At 43.2% G+C, this 18,244-nt stretch overlaps 1 protein-coding gene across 1 annotated transcript; it reads left to right on the forward strand.

The window, feature by feature from the left end:
- Nucleotides 1–2,730: 2,730 nt before the first annotated feature.
- LOC104402028 (guanylin-like) lies at nt 2,731–7,416 on the forward strand. Its single transcript, XM_010009796.1, has 3 exons — nt 2,731–2,842; nt 5,694–5,883; nt 7,349–7,416. Exons 1-3 carry the CDS (start codon nt 2,768–2,770, stop codon nt 7,414–7,416), a joined length of 333 nt encoding a protein of 110 aa, XP_010008098.1. The 5' UTR covers nt 2,731–2,767.
- The last annotated feature ends 10,828 nt before the right edge of the window (nt 7,417–18,244 follow it).

The raw sequence follows: 18,244 nt of genomic DNA on the forward strand, positions 1-18,244 counted from the left end.
TTATGTGTGAACAATGCTACACTTTTAAATAGTTTAATTTCTAAGTCATATACAGAAATTATTCCACAAGGTGACACCATTGCGGAGCTCACCGTGTGCACAATAGCCCAGCCCCAGCTTAATGTCATGGCTCTTCCGCTGTGGGAGCAGAGGCTGGATGTTTACACTCAACACGACGGGCTAGGCACAGCCTCGACCGGGCACCGTGGAGGATGCACGCAGTTGAACTTTCAGGTGGGAAAGCAAAGAGCGAGAGCAACGCATGTGGCACTGTTGCGGAGCTCACCATATGTACAATGGCCCAGCAGCAGCTTAATGTCATGGCACTGCTGCTGTGGGAGCAGAGGCTGGACATTCGTACTCAACACGACTTCGTAGGCACAACCTCTCACAGGCACTGTAGACGATGCAGACAATTGGACTTTTAGGTGGGAAAGCGACAATCGAGAGCACTGCCAGTGGCACCGTTGTGGAGCTCACCACGTGCAGAAGAGGCCCAGCAGCAGCTTTCTGTCTTGGCTCTTCGGCTGTAGGAGCAGTGGCTGGATGATCATGCTTAAACACTACTGGTGCGGGACAGCCTACACCCTGCACCGTAGAAGATGCATGTGATTAGACGTTTAGGTGGGAAAGCAAGGAGCAAAAGCAATGCCAGTGGCACTGTTGCAGAGCTCGCCTTGTGCAGAAGAGGCCAAGCAGCAGCATTTTGTCCTGGCTATTCAGCTGTGGGAGTAGGACACAGACGTTCATGCTCTATGACCCTGATTATGGGACAGCCTGAACCAGGCACGGGAGAGGATGCATGCAATTGGACGTTTAGGTGGGAAAACAAGGAGCAAGAGCAATGCCGGTAGCACTGTTGTGGAGCTCACCGTGTGCAGAAAAGGCCCAGCAGCAGCTAAATATCCTGGGTCTTTGGCTGTGCAAGCAGGACCCGGACATTCGTGCTCTGTGCCCCGGAGAATGGGATGGCCTCAACTGGGCTCCATAGATCATTGCCTGGGTTCAGCTACAACAGTCATTTTTTCTCCTTCTTAGTAGCTGGTGCAGTGCTGTGGTTTTGACATTCAGCCTGGGAACCGATGTTTTTTTCCTTCATGCAACCCGAATTTAGGCCAGTGTAATTTGTCTGGCCTTATGGGTTCCTTGGTCCATTCAAACATACAATAGTTTATCATTTTCACCTTAACCTTAGCCCTGGTGCAGGATTCCCCCTCCTGCCGCCAATATAATAACATCTTCCCTAATGGACTGTCTGGAGGTGTTGGCTTAATTTTGATAGGTAAGTATTGCTTTGAACTGGTTTGCTCTGTTTTTCAGTATACTGAAGGTTGCCTCTAACTAACGTCTGTGTTTGCTCTGCACCGCCAAAGTCATCCTCACATAAAGAGTTAAGTGAGCCAATTGATTCAAGCCTGGTCAGCCTGATGATTGTTCTGTCTAATTCACTTTCTGCTGGGGTTGCTTTTGTCCATCAGCCTTTGTGATGAAAACCAAAGGCAGCACAACACGGTGGCAAGTCACTGTGCCAGCAAGGGTCACTAACAGGTTATCTTCCTGGGCACCCCAATTAACTGCAGCTCTTGTCACATGTGAGCTAGTGGATGGATGCTTGTGTGCACATTGATTAGGATTAAACACAAATCTTATCCCAGGGTATCTTGTCAATGAAAACAGAGAAGGTATAAACAACTGCCCTGTGACTCATGTCATCAATAGCGTTATTAGTGCACCGAACCTCAGGCTACAAGGAAATTTCAAGTGTGGGAGCAGGGGCTGGATGTTTGCACCCTGAGAGCTGAGCTCCAGGACACCCGAAAGCTCTCAGCAGAGGGGCATTATACATATGGAGTTTTATGTGATTAGTTTCATGGTGGATTGCCATGTTGGTGGCACCATTCCGGAGCTCTCATTTGTAGGCAATGCCCAGAACCAGCTTTCTGTCCTGGAATCTTAGGCATGGGAGCAGGGGCTGGATGTTTTCACTGTTGGAGCTGGGCTCTGGGGTGCCTGAGAGAGCTCCCCAGAGAGGGATAACACTATTCATTGCAGCCTTTATCCTTAATGACTGTCCCTGTGCCTTTTAATATGTCCGTTTTAATTTGTTGTAGCAAAATGCTCTAGCAAGGTGACATTTTATAGCTGGTCATTTGCAGGTACAGCCTGTGTTTATCTGCCTTGGCCATTGCTACTTTCTTAGTACCTGGAATCCCAAAACCAGGGTACTGAATGGTCAGCAATCAGCGCGAGGCATTTTTTCTTTCCATCTCCTTTCAAATTTCTCTTTTTCACAGCTCTGCAGCAAGTGGTCAGAAACCTAAGTACATTCCTGATAAAAGACTGAGTTTCAGATGTTGCATTAGATCAATCTCTGTGATTTTTTTTATTGTAGGCTGGAATGTTTTGCTTGCCTGTGTCATGGCCAGTGTCTCAAAGTGGGAGAGACTCATAATCCCAGGATCTGCTTGGGTGTGACTGTCCTACTCTGCTCAGGAGTAGATAACTGACAGTCTATTGAGAGTTTATTATATGTCAATAAAGAGTTTAGATTACCATTTAGATTAATGGATTACCAAAGAAACACTGTGTGAATTCCTTATAAAGCTCCGTCTTTGCACTGGAAACATAGATCTCTGAGTACCAGGCAGTCTGAGTGCTTAGAAGAAAAGCAGTAGTCTGAGAGACAGGAAAAGAAAGATTAAGACCAAATATATTCAAATATATTACAGTATATTCAGATTAGGAAAGGCTATACTTTGCAAGCACTATGAAAGGCTTTATTTCCTTTACAGTCCTTGCAGTCCTTTTACTCGTGCACAGCTCTCAAGCAGTCTATGTTCAGGTGAGTTTTCTGCTCTTTAGTTTGTTGGTGTTGCAAGTACTGATACCATGTGAAGTGGCTGCAACAGGAATCTTAACTAAACTAATAGACCTGAAGTTTTGCTCTGCTCTGGCTTGATATCCAACTTAATCTCCCTGTAGTTCTGTTTTTCTTTCTGTAAAGTGCTTTGGGCATTACTAAAATGGTGTAGTTTAACTTCAGCAGCCTTATCACTGCTTTGAAATCCCTCGCTGACTGAGGCATTGTGTTTCTTTTGAACATAACCTCGTGTGTTGTGAAGCTGCAAGACTGGTAACACCTCTAAAATTATATAATGGTGCTGCTTCTAGGCAGGAAGTTCTTTATCAAAATGATCTGCTTATGAGATGAAGCTTACACAAATATCGTTAAAAAAAAGTGAAAGTAATGCTTAGCTGAAACCACTGAAATATTAGCAGGCAGATGAGGTATTAGAGAAGGCTATATCAAATTTTTCAAGATATGCAGCACTCTTGTGTGTCTTGGAAGCAGTTAAGAGATTCAATACTCTTGTCTGTACCTGGGAGTGTGTTGGATCTGCCTGCACTCATCCTTAGAAACAGTTAGGGAGATTTTGGTTTGTTTGAAATGTAAGTAACTTCCTCTGACTACCAAAAGAACCAATATTTCTTAAACAATTGTTGACTCTGCATGTGTGCAGTAGGTTTCCTGGTATAAAGTACTATTTTTGTGCCTTGAAATATCTTTTTTTTTTCTCCTTTGGATGTCAGATATATCCAGAAATAGTAGGTATAAGCTATTCCTTTCTTCCAAATCACTGTTTAACATTTAGAACAGATAGCTTCCTACTTAATGGAAAACATTCGTTTTCCACTGGAAGCATAAAAAATAACCAAATGATAACAGCTGTTGGGTAAAAGTGTAGAAAATGCAGCTCTGTAGTTCTAGATCCTCTTTGTAGTTTAAATTCTTATCTCATTAATCATTAAATCTGTATTTTTTCCACATATATGTGCAGTGTACTCTGCAAGTGTGTCCTCTCACTTGGGCTAATTGAGGTCCCATAAGGTCTAACTAAAAGTAATTAGTGAACAAGGCTGGCTTATGCTCTTGTTCATTTAACAAAATGTTTTGCAAGGCAGAAGTTCGTTTGACTTTATATAATGCTTTTGAAGACTGGGATTCACTATCTTGACACCTTCCCTCATAGATCTTGAATTAGTATAATGGAAATTGGAGGAAGATGGTTTACTAGATGTGGAGTAAACCCAGAAAAACTACAGAAGTGGATTGTTCTGGCCTGCACTATTTCTGTGTTAAAATCTCTTAGTTCAGCAACACAATATGCATTTTCACCTTGGAGGGAAGATGCTGCTCCTATTGAACTTGAACTTGCTTTAGTAAATCTTTCCTAGAAATCTGAGGTGGTGGGTTGTTTTAGTTTTTTGTTGATCCTTTGTTGTTTTTCTTGTCACCAGGACATACATGTCTCAGGGTTCATTTCTACTTTCTGTTTTCTCTGAAACTGAACCTGTGGAAAACCATTGCTTTATAGTTGTCAGTTTTATACTTCTGAGGTCTGTGATGAAGGGCTGAATCTAGAACTGTATTTAAACAAAAAAATTAATATTTCATAGGCAACCGTGACCAACAAATTAACCTGAGTAAAATCATAAACCGATTGCAGGTAGGAAAGAACTGACTAAGTAAATGCATGTTGCTGGTTGCTGGTTGGTGTTGGTTATTTTTTTAACAACCAAAACTCCATTATTCCGTAAAAAAACCCCAACCAACAAAAAAAACCAACCCAACAAAACCAACCCCACCCTCCACTCCCCTCCACCCAAATCCAGCTACAGCCCTCCACCCCTCCAATCTCACGCTATTCAACACTGGGCTCATGAGACTGTGAAACAAGCGGCAATATTTGGCCTCATGCTGTATCAAAGTCATTTCACTTTATTTCTTTGAATGAGTAGGTGTTACTTATCCTACTGACTATATGTTGTCCATTAAACTAGCTTAAAACACATACTAAAGATAAATTTGAAAACGCTTATTTCTCTTCTGGGCCAAACTGATTATCTGCAGACAGACACAGACTTTATATGCCTAGCTTAATTGTTGCAATACCTGCAGTTTAAGTCTATAACCTCATGAGTGGGATTCACTTGAAACTGAGATGCAGAGGGTTTAGCAATATAAAACATGGAGTAATACTTCCCAGAATACTGTACCAGCCTTCTGAAGCTTTTGGTATGAGCTTTGAGTCAGAAATCTCATATTTATGTTGCCAATAATTTGTGTTCCGTTAACATGTGGACAAGTTTTAAATTAAAGAAAACTCGCCACAGTACCTTGGCATGAGTGATTTCAGCTCTTAACAATGTCTGATATGAAGGAATAGCTCTTTTTGCTTGGTTAGATCTTGCCACATGACAGCCAATGCTTGAATTTCTTCACTGGTGTATTAGAAGACTGCAAAAATCAAACTAGCAGTTACCTCCATTCAGCTTATGATTTTATAAGTCTCTACCATGTGTTGCCAAGTCATCTTTTCTAGCTGAAGATTACCAGCCTGTATCTTTCAACCCCAGATTTCATGGGTGTCTCTCTTGGGAGTGAGAAATGCACAAAGTCTGCCACCATCCACGTACCGAAAATTATGACTGGCCAGCTAGGTCTCACTGTTGCTCTTTGCTGTGAAGAACTGACCATTTTGCTTTCAGTTAACACTGATTTTATACAGGCTTTGTTTCAACGCTTTCTTTTTCCTATAGCAGAGTTCCAGGAGACCTCATTGTTGAAACAGTATAGCCTTAGCCTAAGTCTCACTTCCTGATGCCTTTTTTTTCTGGTTCTGTCTACGTAGGATGGAGACTTGAAATTCTCCCTAGAGTCTGTGAAGAAGCTAAAGGAGCTTATGGATCAGAAAAGATACTTTAACCCTCGCGTTGTGGTTTCAATGGCTAGCTACTCTCCATGTGATGAAAAAGATCTCCCTGAGGAGTTCCAATCTGTGTGCAAACGAGAAGACGCATCCACTGTTTTTGAGAGGCTGAGTATGTAGCTCATATTGCATAGCTGCCATTATTGTCACAATTTTCAGCCTCAGACATTCAAGTAGTAGGAGGGAAAGAAACATAATTCTTGCTCTGTCTTCTAAAAGCGGATGAGAAAGTCCAAGCTGCCTTTCTATCCCTCTTACAATTGTTGGCCAACACTGGCTGTGAACACCCTACCAGACAATTCCTGATGTGCTGAGCTTAGCTGTAGCCTGCACAGATTAGGCTGCTGTAACCAGGAAAAGCTTCCTCCAAGTAGGTGCATGATGACTTGCACAATTTAAGTGAGAGAGCCTCCTATATCCTCTGGCTTACAGGAAAACCTGGGATATATCACTCAGTTCTAGCAAACTACAAATTCTGAATGGGTCTAATTGCTCTTTCTAATCAGCGTAGAAGGTGTTTTTCCAGGCAGCCAAAAAGAGGCATGAGATCTAAATGAGGTCAATCAGTCTTTGACAGTGTCTGTCATGTACTGATTTTTGAGTAGGCTGCTACAGCTTCTGGGGTTTTTTTAAATTCATTTTGTTGTTTTTATCTACTGTCCAATACAATGTCACTTTAGAAAACATGGTACTAAATATAATGAAAGTTGTGATTCTACAAGTCACATCCCCACCACCCTCCCAGTTATTCTCTTGCCTCCACATTCCTATTGTTTCCCCAATGAATTCACGTTTGATTTCATTCTTTTGGCCAGGGTTTTGCAAGAACTCATTTTACTTAAACCAGTAATAACTTCAAAGAACATTAAAACTCATAAAACAGTGATAGAAATGTTACTGCAAAAGTCGGTCAGAGAAACTCTCTAAGACTCAATGTGGAGTTTTAGAAAGCAGTCATTCTTTATTGCACTCCTGGGTGCTTACACAAATCATTTCGCAAAGGTGAGCACACCCATTACTTGTCAGCAGTGGCTATATATTTAGTATACTCATGCATATTTACAGCTTTTCTGGGAAAATTATTCACATATTCATGAGATTGGCAGGAACTAATTATAATATTTGCACTCTAATTGCTCCTGCGCTTTCTTGTGGAGTGGGAGTCTCTGGTCATAGCTGATTGTCTTTCTCACTGTTTACTGAATGACCCCAGTGCTTGCGCATGCTCGCAATGTCCTAGTGCTGAGTTAGAAAATGGTACGTCCTTGCTTTTGTTCTGTTCCACTGTCTGTTATCTTGAAGGTTAAGGTCCTTGGTCATAACTACCTCCTTAGCTGTTATCAGTGCCTTGATGTTCCTTCCCCCATAAGCCGGATATTCCTTAATCCCTACATGTTATCAAGTTAGGACAGTTTGCTGTATTTTACCAAGTTACTTTAAAGCCACACACACTATTTTTAGTTAAACCTACAATTTAAGCCTACAGAAAGGAGTCATCAAATCCCTTGATATGTGGCTCTGCTCTCCAAGAAAGTTTCTTGCCAATCCACTGAAATCCCCTCTTTTCTCTCTAACAGACCTGGTTGTCCAAGATACTGATTTGTGTGAAATCTGTGCCAATGCTGCCTGCGCTGGTTGCTTTTGAGTGAAGATGAAACAATCCAAAGAACATGTGTCAAGCTAAGAAGTTTGTATATTCTTATGGCAAGATCACGTGCTTTCACAAATCACTATTTGGTCTCCATCTCCACTACAGTCAAACTGGAGCTACTAGCTCATGTGCTTGCCTACTTGCTTTTCTTCTATGTAAGATCTTTCATGTCTGGGTCTTCACTGGAATAAAAGATGTGTTGTTGATATTGTCCTGAACTTAAACCAATTTGTGGTCCTTATATGGATCATAGTAATGTAAGATTACATCATAGCTTTTAAATTATTCCCAATTAAGAACTGTAACTGTTTAATTATTATCTCTCTTTCACACATATGTGGCCTTCAACTCAGCAACCAACTTTTCTGAGGACTGTCACAGCCATAAACTAAGCACTTATCCCAGGAACCAGATGCCTAAAATCCACAACTGATGTTTGAAAATAATGTTAGGTGTATTAATTCGTGTTTCATTTGTCAGAAAAGCTATGTGGTTGCAGAAAAGAATTCCTCACATCTGGTATGTTGACACAAAACATCCAGTAGCAATTGCCGAAGGAGAGTCTCACGCTAAGGCTCTTTCTGCTGGCTCAAAATTGGCAACTCTGGGAAAATGGATTTCCTGAGTCTAAACACTACCTGGGCTTATTTTAACCCTAAAGTTATTCCTCTGCATATAGAAATGTGGCTTAACTTTTTCTCTTAAAACTAACTTGTCAGATCATTTACTCTTATCACAACAGCTTGGAGTGGCTCAGAGAGGACATTTTGCAGGGGAGACTTGCTGGCAATAAGAACCAAGATGTGTCCCTGCTGGAATGGAGACCCTCATGAGTTCTCCCATGAGTCTTCTGCCCCTTTCTATACACCACAGACTAATTTCGGTCGAGTGTACAGAGCAGTGTCTTGGCACAGAGAAAAAGGGTTAAAGGAGGGCAACGAACCTCTGTTTTGCTCTTACTGGATGAGATTTTTAGCAACTGGGGGATTATAGAGAATGAGTGTTATGTCTCTGGAGAGGAAAAGCGGAGGGGCACCCAATAAAATAAAGAAACCAAGAAAGCCAGGAAACAATAGGCAGGAGTGGAGCTCGTGTTTGCAGCAGGCTGTGAAAAGCCCACTAGGGAAACCAAATTTTTGAGGACTGTGCTCCCCAGCAGTCTCTGGGCAGAGGAGCTGTAGGTATGGCATGCTCAGAGCAAAGCAAGCATTTCATTAGGCCGCGTTACCAGCTCGTCCACTGACCCACTGTCACCTGCGCACAATCTGAGAAATACCCTGCAGGCTTCATGCTCGTGCAGAAACCCCAAGCTGACTTGCTGAACTGCTAATACTGTGTACAAGTATTGGTACTATGTACTAATTGACATACCAGTCAATAGAGGTGTGTATTAACTATTAGGGTGTTATTACTTTAGGAAAAGATTTCTTTGCCTGAAGAAATAACCCCCATGGCAAATGTTAAGTGTTCCTCCACACAGGTAGGTTGCTGTCTCCTCCTCTGATGCTGTACTCATCAGCATCTCCTTCTCAGCCAGCATACTAAACACAGATATTGAGAGAGTGAATGAAGGAAAAACAAGATAGATTTGAAAGAAACATCCTCTAGTTTTCATTGCTTTTGCTGACAAAAGAGAAGACAAAGTCTTCAGCTAGTCACAGCCTTTTGCTCAGAAGCAGTAAGCTGCTGGCTCAACTGTTATTTCACCTAATTGCACCTTTTGAGGGTAGAAGAATCCTAAATCATAGAATTATTTAGAGGGAAAAGGCCTTTAAGATCATTAAGTCCAGCCATTAACCCAGCAGTGCCCAGTCTACCACTAAACCACATCCCCAAGCGCTCCATCTACATGTCTTTTAAATACCTCCAGGGATGGAGACTCCACCACTTCCACCTGGAACAAGCCTGTTCCAGTGTCTGACAACACTTTCGCTGAAGAAATATGAAATTTAAACCTCCCCTGGTCATTTCCTCTTGTCCTATCACTTGTTACCTCTTTTCAGCTGTAGAATGCAGGGTGTTAAAGGGCAAGCAGACTTTGGCTCTTTGCTGATGTATGTGTCCAAAGCACTGCCAATACCCAGTGAGCAGGTATCTGTGCAAATATCCTGCTTCCCAAGACAGCACCACTCTGTGTCCTGAGCCATAGCAGACACTCATAAACAACTTTGTAGGAGGAGAGCCTGGGCGTGACAATTACCATGTATCCCTACCGAGATGAAAGCGCAAAGATGGCTGAGAGTCCTGGCAGGGAACTTTGTAGATCGGCATAACGGACTGAATTCTAGCACGATTGCTTGGCCTGAAACCTGGGAAAAGTAACAAGTTGTCCTGGGTTCAGCTACAACAGTCATTTTCCTCCTTCTCGGTAGCTGGTGCAGTGCTGTGTTTTTCACTTTCAGCCTGGGAACAACTCTGATAACACCAATGGTTTTAGTTGTTGCTCAGTAATGTTTACTCTGACCAAGGACTTTCTCAGTCTCATGCTCTGCCAGGGAGGAGGGGAAGCCAGGAGGAAGCAGAGACAGGACACCTGACCCAAACTGGCCAAAGGGCTATTCCATACCACAGCACGTCATGCCCAGTATAGAAACTGGGGGGAGTTACCCGGAAGGCCCAGATCGCTGCTCAGGTCGGGCTGGTATCGGTCGGTGGGTGGTGAGCGGTTGTGTCCTCTCCCCTTGTTATTCCTCTTATCATTATTATTGGTAGCAGTAGTGGTTTGTATTATACCTTAGTTACTGGAGTGCTGTTATCTCAACTCGTGGGAGTTACATTCCTCCGATTCTCCTCCTCATCCCTCCGGGAGCGGGGGGGAGGAAGAAGGCGGGGAGTGAGCGAGCGGCTGCGTGGTTCCGAGTTACCGGCTGCACTTAAACCACGACACAAGCGTTAAGCAAAGATTACATAAGATCATCCTACTCTGTTGTTCAACGTTAACTCCCCCCAGCTTCTATCCCACCATGATGTGCTGTGGTATGGAATACCCCTTTGGCTAGTTTTGGTCAGGTGTCCTGCCTCTCCTTCCTCCCGGCTCCTTGTGCTCCTCTTCACCATCAGAGCAGGAGAGACTGAAAATTCCTAGATCAGGAAAATTGCTGCTGACCACCAATTAAACTGACCACCATCATGTAAGTTCTATTACCCTGGTCGTGGGTGCATAGCACACTACCTTGTCAACTGATGATTTGCCAAGATCATCCAGTTATTAATGTTCTTTCAAAAGGTTCATTCTCAGATGTGGGATCTTATATCAGTGTGAGGCACTTGTCCTTTGAAAGCCTTTCTGTACTGGCTTTCATGGTAAAACTCCCTTTACCATGTAAAAAACTTGAGCACTTCTTCTCTCTCATGATAATGCAAAGCGTTTGACACTGTCCCACATGACATCCTTGTCTCTGAGCTGGAGAGACATGAACTTGATCGCTGCATCACTGGGTGGATAAAGAACTGGCTGGATGGCCACACGCAAAGATTTGCGGTCAAAGGCTCAATATCTGACTGGAGATGGGTAACGAGTGGTGTGCCTCGGGTCAGCGTTGGCACCGATCCTGTTTCAACATCTTTGTTGGCGATGTGGACAGTGGGATTGATGCGCCCTCAGCAAGTTTGCTGACAACACCAAGCTGTGTGGTTCGATTGATATGCTGGAGGGAAGGGATGGGATCCAGAGGGACCTGGATACACCTGAGAGGCGGGCCAGTGCCAATTCATGAAGTTCAACAAAGCCGAGTGCAAGGTCCTACACCTGGGTCGGCACAACCCCAGGCACAGCTACAGGCTGGACGGAGAAGAGATTCAGAGCAGCCCTTTGGAGAAGGACTTGGGGGTGTTGGTCAAGAAACTGTACCTGGGCCAGCTTCAGTGTGCACCCACAGTCCAGAAACCAACTGTGTCCTGGCAGCATGACTGGCAGGTCGAAGGAGGTGATCCTGCCCCTGTACTCTGCTCCTGTGAGCCCCAACTGGAGCACTTTGTGCAGTTCTGGAGTCCTCCACATAAGAAGGACAAAGAACTCTTGGAGTAAGTCCAGAGGAGGCTACGAGGATGATCAGGGGCTGGAGCACCTCTCATATGAAGACAGGTTGAGAAAGTTGGGGCTGTTCAGCCTGGAGAAGAGAAGCTGTGTGGAGACCTCAGAGCAGCTTTCCAATATCTGAAGGGGGTCAATAAGGGTGCTGGCAAAGGGGCTCTTCATCAGGGACTCTAGTGATAGAACAACAGGTAATGGGTTCAAACTTAAACGGGTGAAGTTCAGGTTGGATGTAAGGAAGAAGTTCTTTGCTGTGATGGTGGTGAGGCACTGGAAGAAGCTGCCCAAAGAAATGGTAAATGCTCCATCCCTGGCAGTGTTCAAGGCCAGGCTTGACAGAATTGTGGGTGACATGGTCTAGTGTGAGGCGTCCCTGCCCATAGCAGGGGGTTGGCATTAAATGATCTTCAGGGCCTTTCCAACCCTAACTATTCTATGATTCTACCATTCAATGTACACAATGAGAGTGTCCCAATGGCAAGAGTTCTGCAGATTAAAAAAAACAACAGCAGATCAACAACTTACTACCAAGTTGAAGCATTTTCAACAAGAAAATGTTAGCTACTGATCATAAGGTGCTTTTTCAAAACATTCAGCTTATTTGTACCTACTCTGCTTTCTTTCACTATCTTGTAGTATTTTTCCAGGAAGATGCAAGCAAAGCTATGAAATTGTTGCTAGATAACCACATAAATTCCTATGATGAGCAAGCAGCAGTAATAAAGCAGTCATAAAAAGACTTCCTCTTATGTAAACTCAGAAGAGAGTAGGACAATAAATCAGTGTGAAAAATAGTCTAATTGTCCATGCCTGCGTTTCATGCTCTGCACATTTTATGTGGAAGGAGATGATAGAGGTGTTTTGTGTCATGGTGAAAAACCTGTGATAAAGTACCAGAGGGATGGTAAAACAGTAAAACACCGCCCGTTGCTGCTGGCCTGGGCAACATGGAAGCTTTTCTGAGTAAACACTTCCCTAGTAATTTCTCCTACCATGAGCTCATGGGTGGAAGAGAGATGTGATCTTGGAAGGCTGTGGTCTTAAAATAATGGTTGTAGTTAAGTTGGTGACTGTAGTGATTGTGATGAAGTTAATGATTTTGCTCCTACCTAGCCTTGAGGAACAGGTGACCAAAGGAGTATACACATGCAAACACATAGAAACTGCCTGAACATAAAACCTTGCCAAGAGGGAGCTGGGAACTCTGATTCTTTTCCTAAAGCTGAACCAGTGGCCTTTCAAAACATTCCTGACTGGAATATTCAAATTACAGAAATAAATAGCAGCTCCTCAGTGAACAAAATAAGAGAGAGGTGAAAGCAAGCCTGTTCTGAAATTTAGCAAAGCCAGTTGCAAAAGAAGCGTTTTCAAATGTCAGAAGCAATTATACCTTTAATACATAAGCATAATTAAGAGTGTCATCTCATATAGTATCTTTTGCACAAGTTTGTTTTTGTTTTTGCTTTTGTTTTTTTGTTTGGTTCAGTAACGACTGGGATTTTGGATAAATCTTAGAACCCAGTGTATTCCTTACACGACCATTTAACCACCCTAGGCAGCTGAGGAAGCAAGTTCTCAGGATACATCTCGCTATGCAGTGGCATGGCTACCTCTGCCATTTCCAGGCTCTTGTGGATGAACGAATGGTGTCATCTACATGTTTTCCTATTAATGTTTAATCACTAATGAGAGTACAGATGTCACCTTGTTGATATCTTTCTCCCCTCTTCGTATGAGTTTTACCAACAATCGAGTCTTGGCTCAGGGCTTTTGTTAGAAAAATCTGCATCGTATTCCTCCTATATTGCTGTACATAGTAAGTATGCACAATATATACCAAGATGGCAAAGGGCAGAATAAGGCAAGAAATCATGTAGGAGTGCTGTGAACAGATCCTACAAAGAATCTGGACAAGATTTCCATGCTGCTTCGTGCTATCTCCCAGTCTACCTGCAACCATAATAGAGGTCTGGGTCACTGGTGTCTTCCTCACGGTGCTAACCTCCTTAAAGCCCAACAAGATTCCCTGTCTGTCAGTGCTGCCCTGGGAAGAGTTGGCAGACTTTGAGCATTATCATGATGAAAGCTGGTAAATCAGAAGGACCCAGGATTTAACTATAAATCATACTTTGTTGCCCATGTCACTAAACCAGTAACAACTACCTCAGAGCAGTAAATTCAATGAACACTTCATAGAAGAGAACTGGAATTTAAATGTAAATGTATTAATCAGCAGAAATGTCTAGTCTTTGGCAGACTGGACCTTCATAGAGAAGTGACACAACATGAGTATTGGTGAAATGACATTCTAATCATTCTAGCTGATCACATGTATACTTTGTCCTTTATTCCTTGTTATACATATTAGCTTTCTTTAATATGCATTCTCATGTGCCACTGGTGACACATAGATTTCAGTCAGATGAAATATCTCCACTAGGTATTCTGGAGATTATAGGACAGGATCACTGTCCAGACTTCCCCTGGCATCTTCGTTAGGTTTAAATGGAAGCATAACTAAAGTGAAAGTTAAGCTGCTTTTCTACAAGACAAGTGCCTTTGCATTTCAAAGTTCAACTTCAAAAGAATAGCCCCTCTCCAGGTTTCTTATACGCCTGTTAGGCACTGGAAGATGCTCTAAGGTTTCCCCTTCAGGAGCCTTCTCTTCTTGAGCAGAGCTGCTCCAGCCCTCGCATCATCTCCGTTGCCTGTTCTGTACTCGCTCTAACAGCTCCACATCCCTCTTGTGCTCTTGCCCCAGAGCTGGATGCAGGACTGCAGGGGGGTCTCCCCAGAGCGCAGCAGAGGGTGAGAATCCCCTCCCTCAACCTGCTGCTCATGCTCTGGAGATGCAGACCAGGACATGGGGAGATTCTGGGCTCAGGTGCACACATGTAGGGCATGTTGAGCTTCTCGTCATCCAAAACCCCCAAGTCCTTCTCCTCAGGGCTGCTCCATCCATGGTCTGCTCAGCCTGTGTTTGTGCTTGGGATTGTCCCGACCCAGTTGCGGGAACTTGCACTTGGCCGTGTCGGGCAGCACTTACTGGCCTCAAAGTGCTGACATTTCTAGTCCTTACTACCAATATCCAGTCCCTACTCTTTTTCCCTTAGTTTTCAGAGTTTGTGTTTGGTGGGGAGGGTTTGCTTGGGTTTATTTGTTTGGTTTTCCTTTCCTTTTTCCTTATACTTTTCCTTTAATTTCCTCCCCTAGACTCCCTTAATCTTTATGTGATTTGCCAGCCCATTTCTCCTTCTATTCTGCTGAAGCTGTAAATTCTCTGGGAAAACATGAGTTTTTTCTTATTTTAGAAGATATCTTATTCCACACGTTTTTCACAGTTTTGGTCTCTGCTCCAGTTCTGGGTCTCAATGCTCTCATCCAACCAGCACTAGATCCTACTAAAATTCTAACCTAATAATTTCCCAGTTCCCACCCTTATTAGTCTGTAGTCTGACGCTTCTATCTCTGTATTTCAGGATATCTGCTAACCCTGCACTTTTTTTTTTCCCTTAAAGGTGTTATTTCAAAATGTTCAAATCCAGGCAAAATTTGTGGCAAGCAGAAATGTTTTCCTACTAGGAAAACCATTTCCTTCCTTTCAAGCACTCAAAAATTCTTTAAGAGTGGGGAGGTGGTTTAATGTGGGTGAATATCTGGCTTGTGTCCTCCTAGGAAATGGAAGAATAGTTTTTACTAATTTAAGATGAAGTCTTTGCTGAGGAAATGAAATTTCAATGTCATTATGCTGATGACATTGAAAAACGCTGGGAAAAATGCAAAAATGTTTGCAAGCAGTTTTGGTCTTAACCCTGGTTCTGTTCTCACTCCTACTAATCACACAAATGGAAGGATCCAGAAAGTGTTCTCAGCAAACACTAAACACACAAAAGTGTGATTGTCCTTGAGTAATATTTTAACTACAATAAGGGTCAAAGAAAGTACCAATGATGACGTAATCAGTTTTATAAGCAATAAAAAGACTATAAAACTAACTGCATAGCAAAGGAGTATTTACATTAAATATTTTGTGTGACTGGAATGGGTTCTGATAAAAATTAGTAAATTCTATATAGACCTAGCTCTTTCCAGGAGCTTATCTTGTTTTTTTCAGGCATCTGGAAGATGAGTTCAGCGTGCACCTCTCTCTGAGGTATTTTCACTAGCAGACACTAGAATTGATGATGCAGGTCTTTTTTTGTTGTTTTTAGTCCAGTCATGGTGAGATACCATTTGACCAGATCAACATCTTTTCCTCTTTTCAGTGGATGAGAAGATACACTGAACCCTTTCCTCATAGCATTCACCTGCCTTTTAAACAGAGAATTTACTGTAGCCTGGTGTCTCCAGCTGGGTATTTGCATTTAATGTGGTTTAGATGATGTAGTCCAGGCAGCTGCTTTTCCTCAATATCTAATGGAACAAGTCCAACCCCTCTCCTAGGTGATACTTGTGAAAAAACTGTGAAGACTTCAGTGCAGGGTGACTAAGCTGGTGATTACACATGGGTCTTTGGCACATGGCCTGTGAAGAGAAGTGGAATGAGATGAACTTCTTTAATTTGCTAAAGAGGAGAGGAAAAATGAGGGGCAATTATGCAACAATAGGTTAGTCACTGTTGCGAAGAAAAGGGAGCTGAACACTTCCCAGTGGTATCAGCAAGATAAAGAGGGGCAAGATTACATAATGGCTAACTGCACATCAGGAAAAGGCCCTTCCCCAGATGTTGGTGCAGGCCTGTGCAGCCACTAGGCAGGTGGACAACGGCTGACTTTGGGAACTTCCATTACTTGGCTACACAATACACAGCTTCCCTAAGCTAGGGCTTTGATAGTCCTGCTGTGAACAGGAGGTTGGACAGGAGATCCCAGGTGTCCTTTCCACCAGCCCTATTGGGATTCTGGAATTCTTTTCAGAAAGAACTGAGCTATTTCTCTATGCCCCTGATCTATAAAGACCATAGATTTTCCAATCACAGCTTGTAAAGAGGACATCCTTCTGTGACCAAACTACCTCAGAGAAGAACTAGGACTCACTTCCTACCTGGAGCCCACTGTGTCTGGACTACTATACTTGCCCTCTGGCACTGCCCAGACTGATATTGAACCAATCCAACGAGTTGTGTGTTTCTAAGCTGTCACTGAGAAGAGTGCAGCATACCCTGAGAAATGGTAGGAATTCTCTCAGCACGGTTTAAGGTAATTAACTGAACAGGAGGCAGAGGAAGCAGTGAGACTCTGGGGGGGAACCACCAGGAAAAAGCCACATGGTTCCACACAAGATGAGAACATTGCCTGCTCTTGATGTCAGCGTGATAAAGTTTGAGGGTTGACTCTCCCTATCTACCTCCTTCCTCGGCTGTGGCTCAGATACCTCAGTAGACAGGACTTGCCTAATGAACAGCATGGCCTTCACCCCCAGAGCCATACATGACCTTGGCTGGGGAGAAATCACCTGTTCTCAGATCTTTTGATAGTAAGTATAAAAACCAGAGCTTTTTAGTTTGTCTGAGCAGAAGTGGTCACAGACCCCTTCCTAGCAGAAGAGCTGCAGAAAGTTAGGAAATTAACAGCATGACACAGGTGCTACAGAGCAGCCTTGAGGACTCATTTCCATGGCAGATGCTGTTTTCTTTAACATAGATATTTTTCTGTGCAAGGATTTTGGCTTGTGTTCTTCTCTGGTATTTCCAATGATCTGTGGCTCAGTTTGCTTATGACCTAGAGTGCTACATTTGCCTTTAACAGCTCTTAAAAACTTTTTTGTATTTCTTAAAGACTTTACCAAGCCCATGTGGAACACATTTTAAATATTTCTGGATGAAAAAGAAGTATTTGTGATCATTCTGAACCCACTGCCCGATCATCTCGCTATATATTGTAGTATTAGACATTTTGCTTTAGAACTGGTTTATATCTTTGATTATCATCTTGTTGACTCAGACTATAAAGGCATCTGGCAGATGTCTTGTGATTAGTACGGATGAAGCCTGAATGTACAAATGTAGTTGAGAAAGCACACAAAAAACCAGCAGAACAACACTCGAAAGACTGTCTTGTACTAACAACAAAGGGTGCCAGTTTCAGCAATAAAACTGATGACTATATTGTTTTGGGGAGCCCGGAAGTCCTAACCCTGACAAATCCACAGCACAGGTGGAAAGCAGTGAATTTACAGAACATCACACACGCTATTCCTTTTTCTGTTAAAGAGCAGCAGGAAGACAGATCCTACCGGAGGTCTGTCCCATAGCAACTGTGGACATCTGCAAAATATTCGTTGTGACCAAAAACTTGCCATTGCCAGTCAAGAAAAGTCTTCGCGATGTGATGGCAACTCAACAACCTGTGTCCTTTATCATCAGTGCTGCATCCAAGTGATCCTGGTCAGACCTCTGGTGAACACACTTTCTGGTGCGGGTGGAAGGATCAATTTGCATTGGCAGGTGGAAGAATCATATGGGCAGGTGGAAGAATTACAGCCATCTACGTGTTTTCCTATTAATGTTTAATCACTAATGAGAGTATAGATGGCGCCTTGTTGGTATCTTTCTCCCCTCTTCATATGACTCCACCACTTCCTGTTTGTGTTTGGGATGGAAAGGACCTTAAGATCATCTAGTTCCAGGCCCCCTGCCATGAGCAGGGACACCTCGCACTAAACCATGTCGCCCAAGGCTCTGTCCTGCCTGGCCTTGAACACTGCCAGGGTTGAAGCATTCACAACTTTCCTGGGGAAAAAGTCCCTCCCCAGAGTCCTTTAGGCCCCCTTCAGACACTGGAAGCTGCT

The sequence above is a fragment of the Nestor notabilis genome, unplaced genomic scaffold (assembly GCF_000696875.1).
Source record: "Nestor notabilis isolate BGI_N333 unplaced genomic scaffold, ASM69687v1 scaffold4682, whole genome shotgun sequence".
Taxonomy (NCBI): domain Eukaryota; kingdom Metazoa; phylum Chordata; class Aves; order Psittaciformes; family Psittacidae; genus Nestor; species Nestor notabilis.

Coding starts and splice junctions, on each gene's coding strand:
- LOC104402028 (XM_010009796.1), top strand. CDS start 2,768: ATGAAAGGCTTTATTTCCTTTACAGTCCTTGCAGTCCTTTTACTCGTG. Junction 2,843..5,693: donor CTCAAGCAGTCTATGTTCAG/GTGAGTTTTCTG, acceptor CTGTCTACGTAG/GATGGAGACTTGAAATTCTC. Junction 5,884..7,348: donor CACTGTTTTTGAGAGGCTGA/GTATGTAGCTCA, acceptor TCTCTCTAACAG/ACCTGGTTGTCCAAGATACT.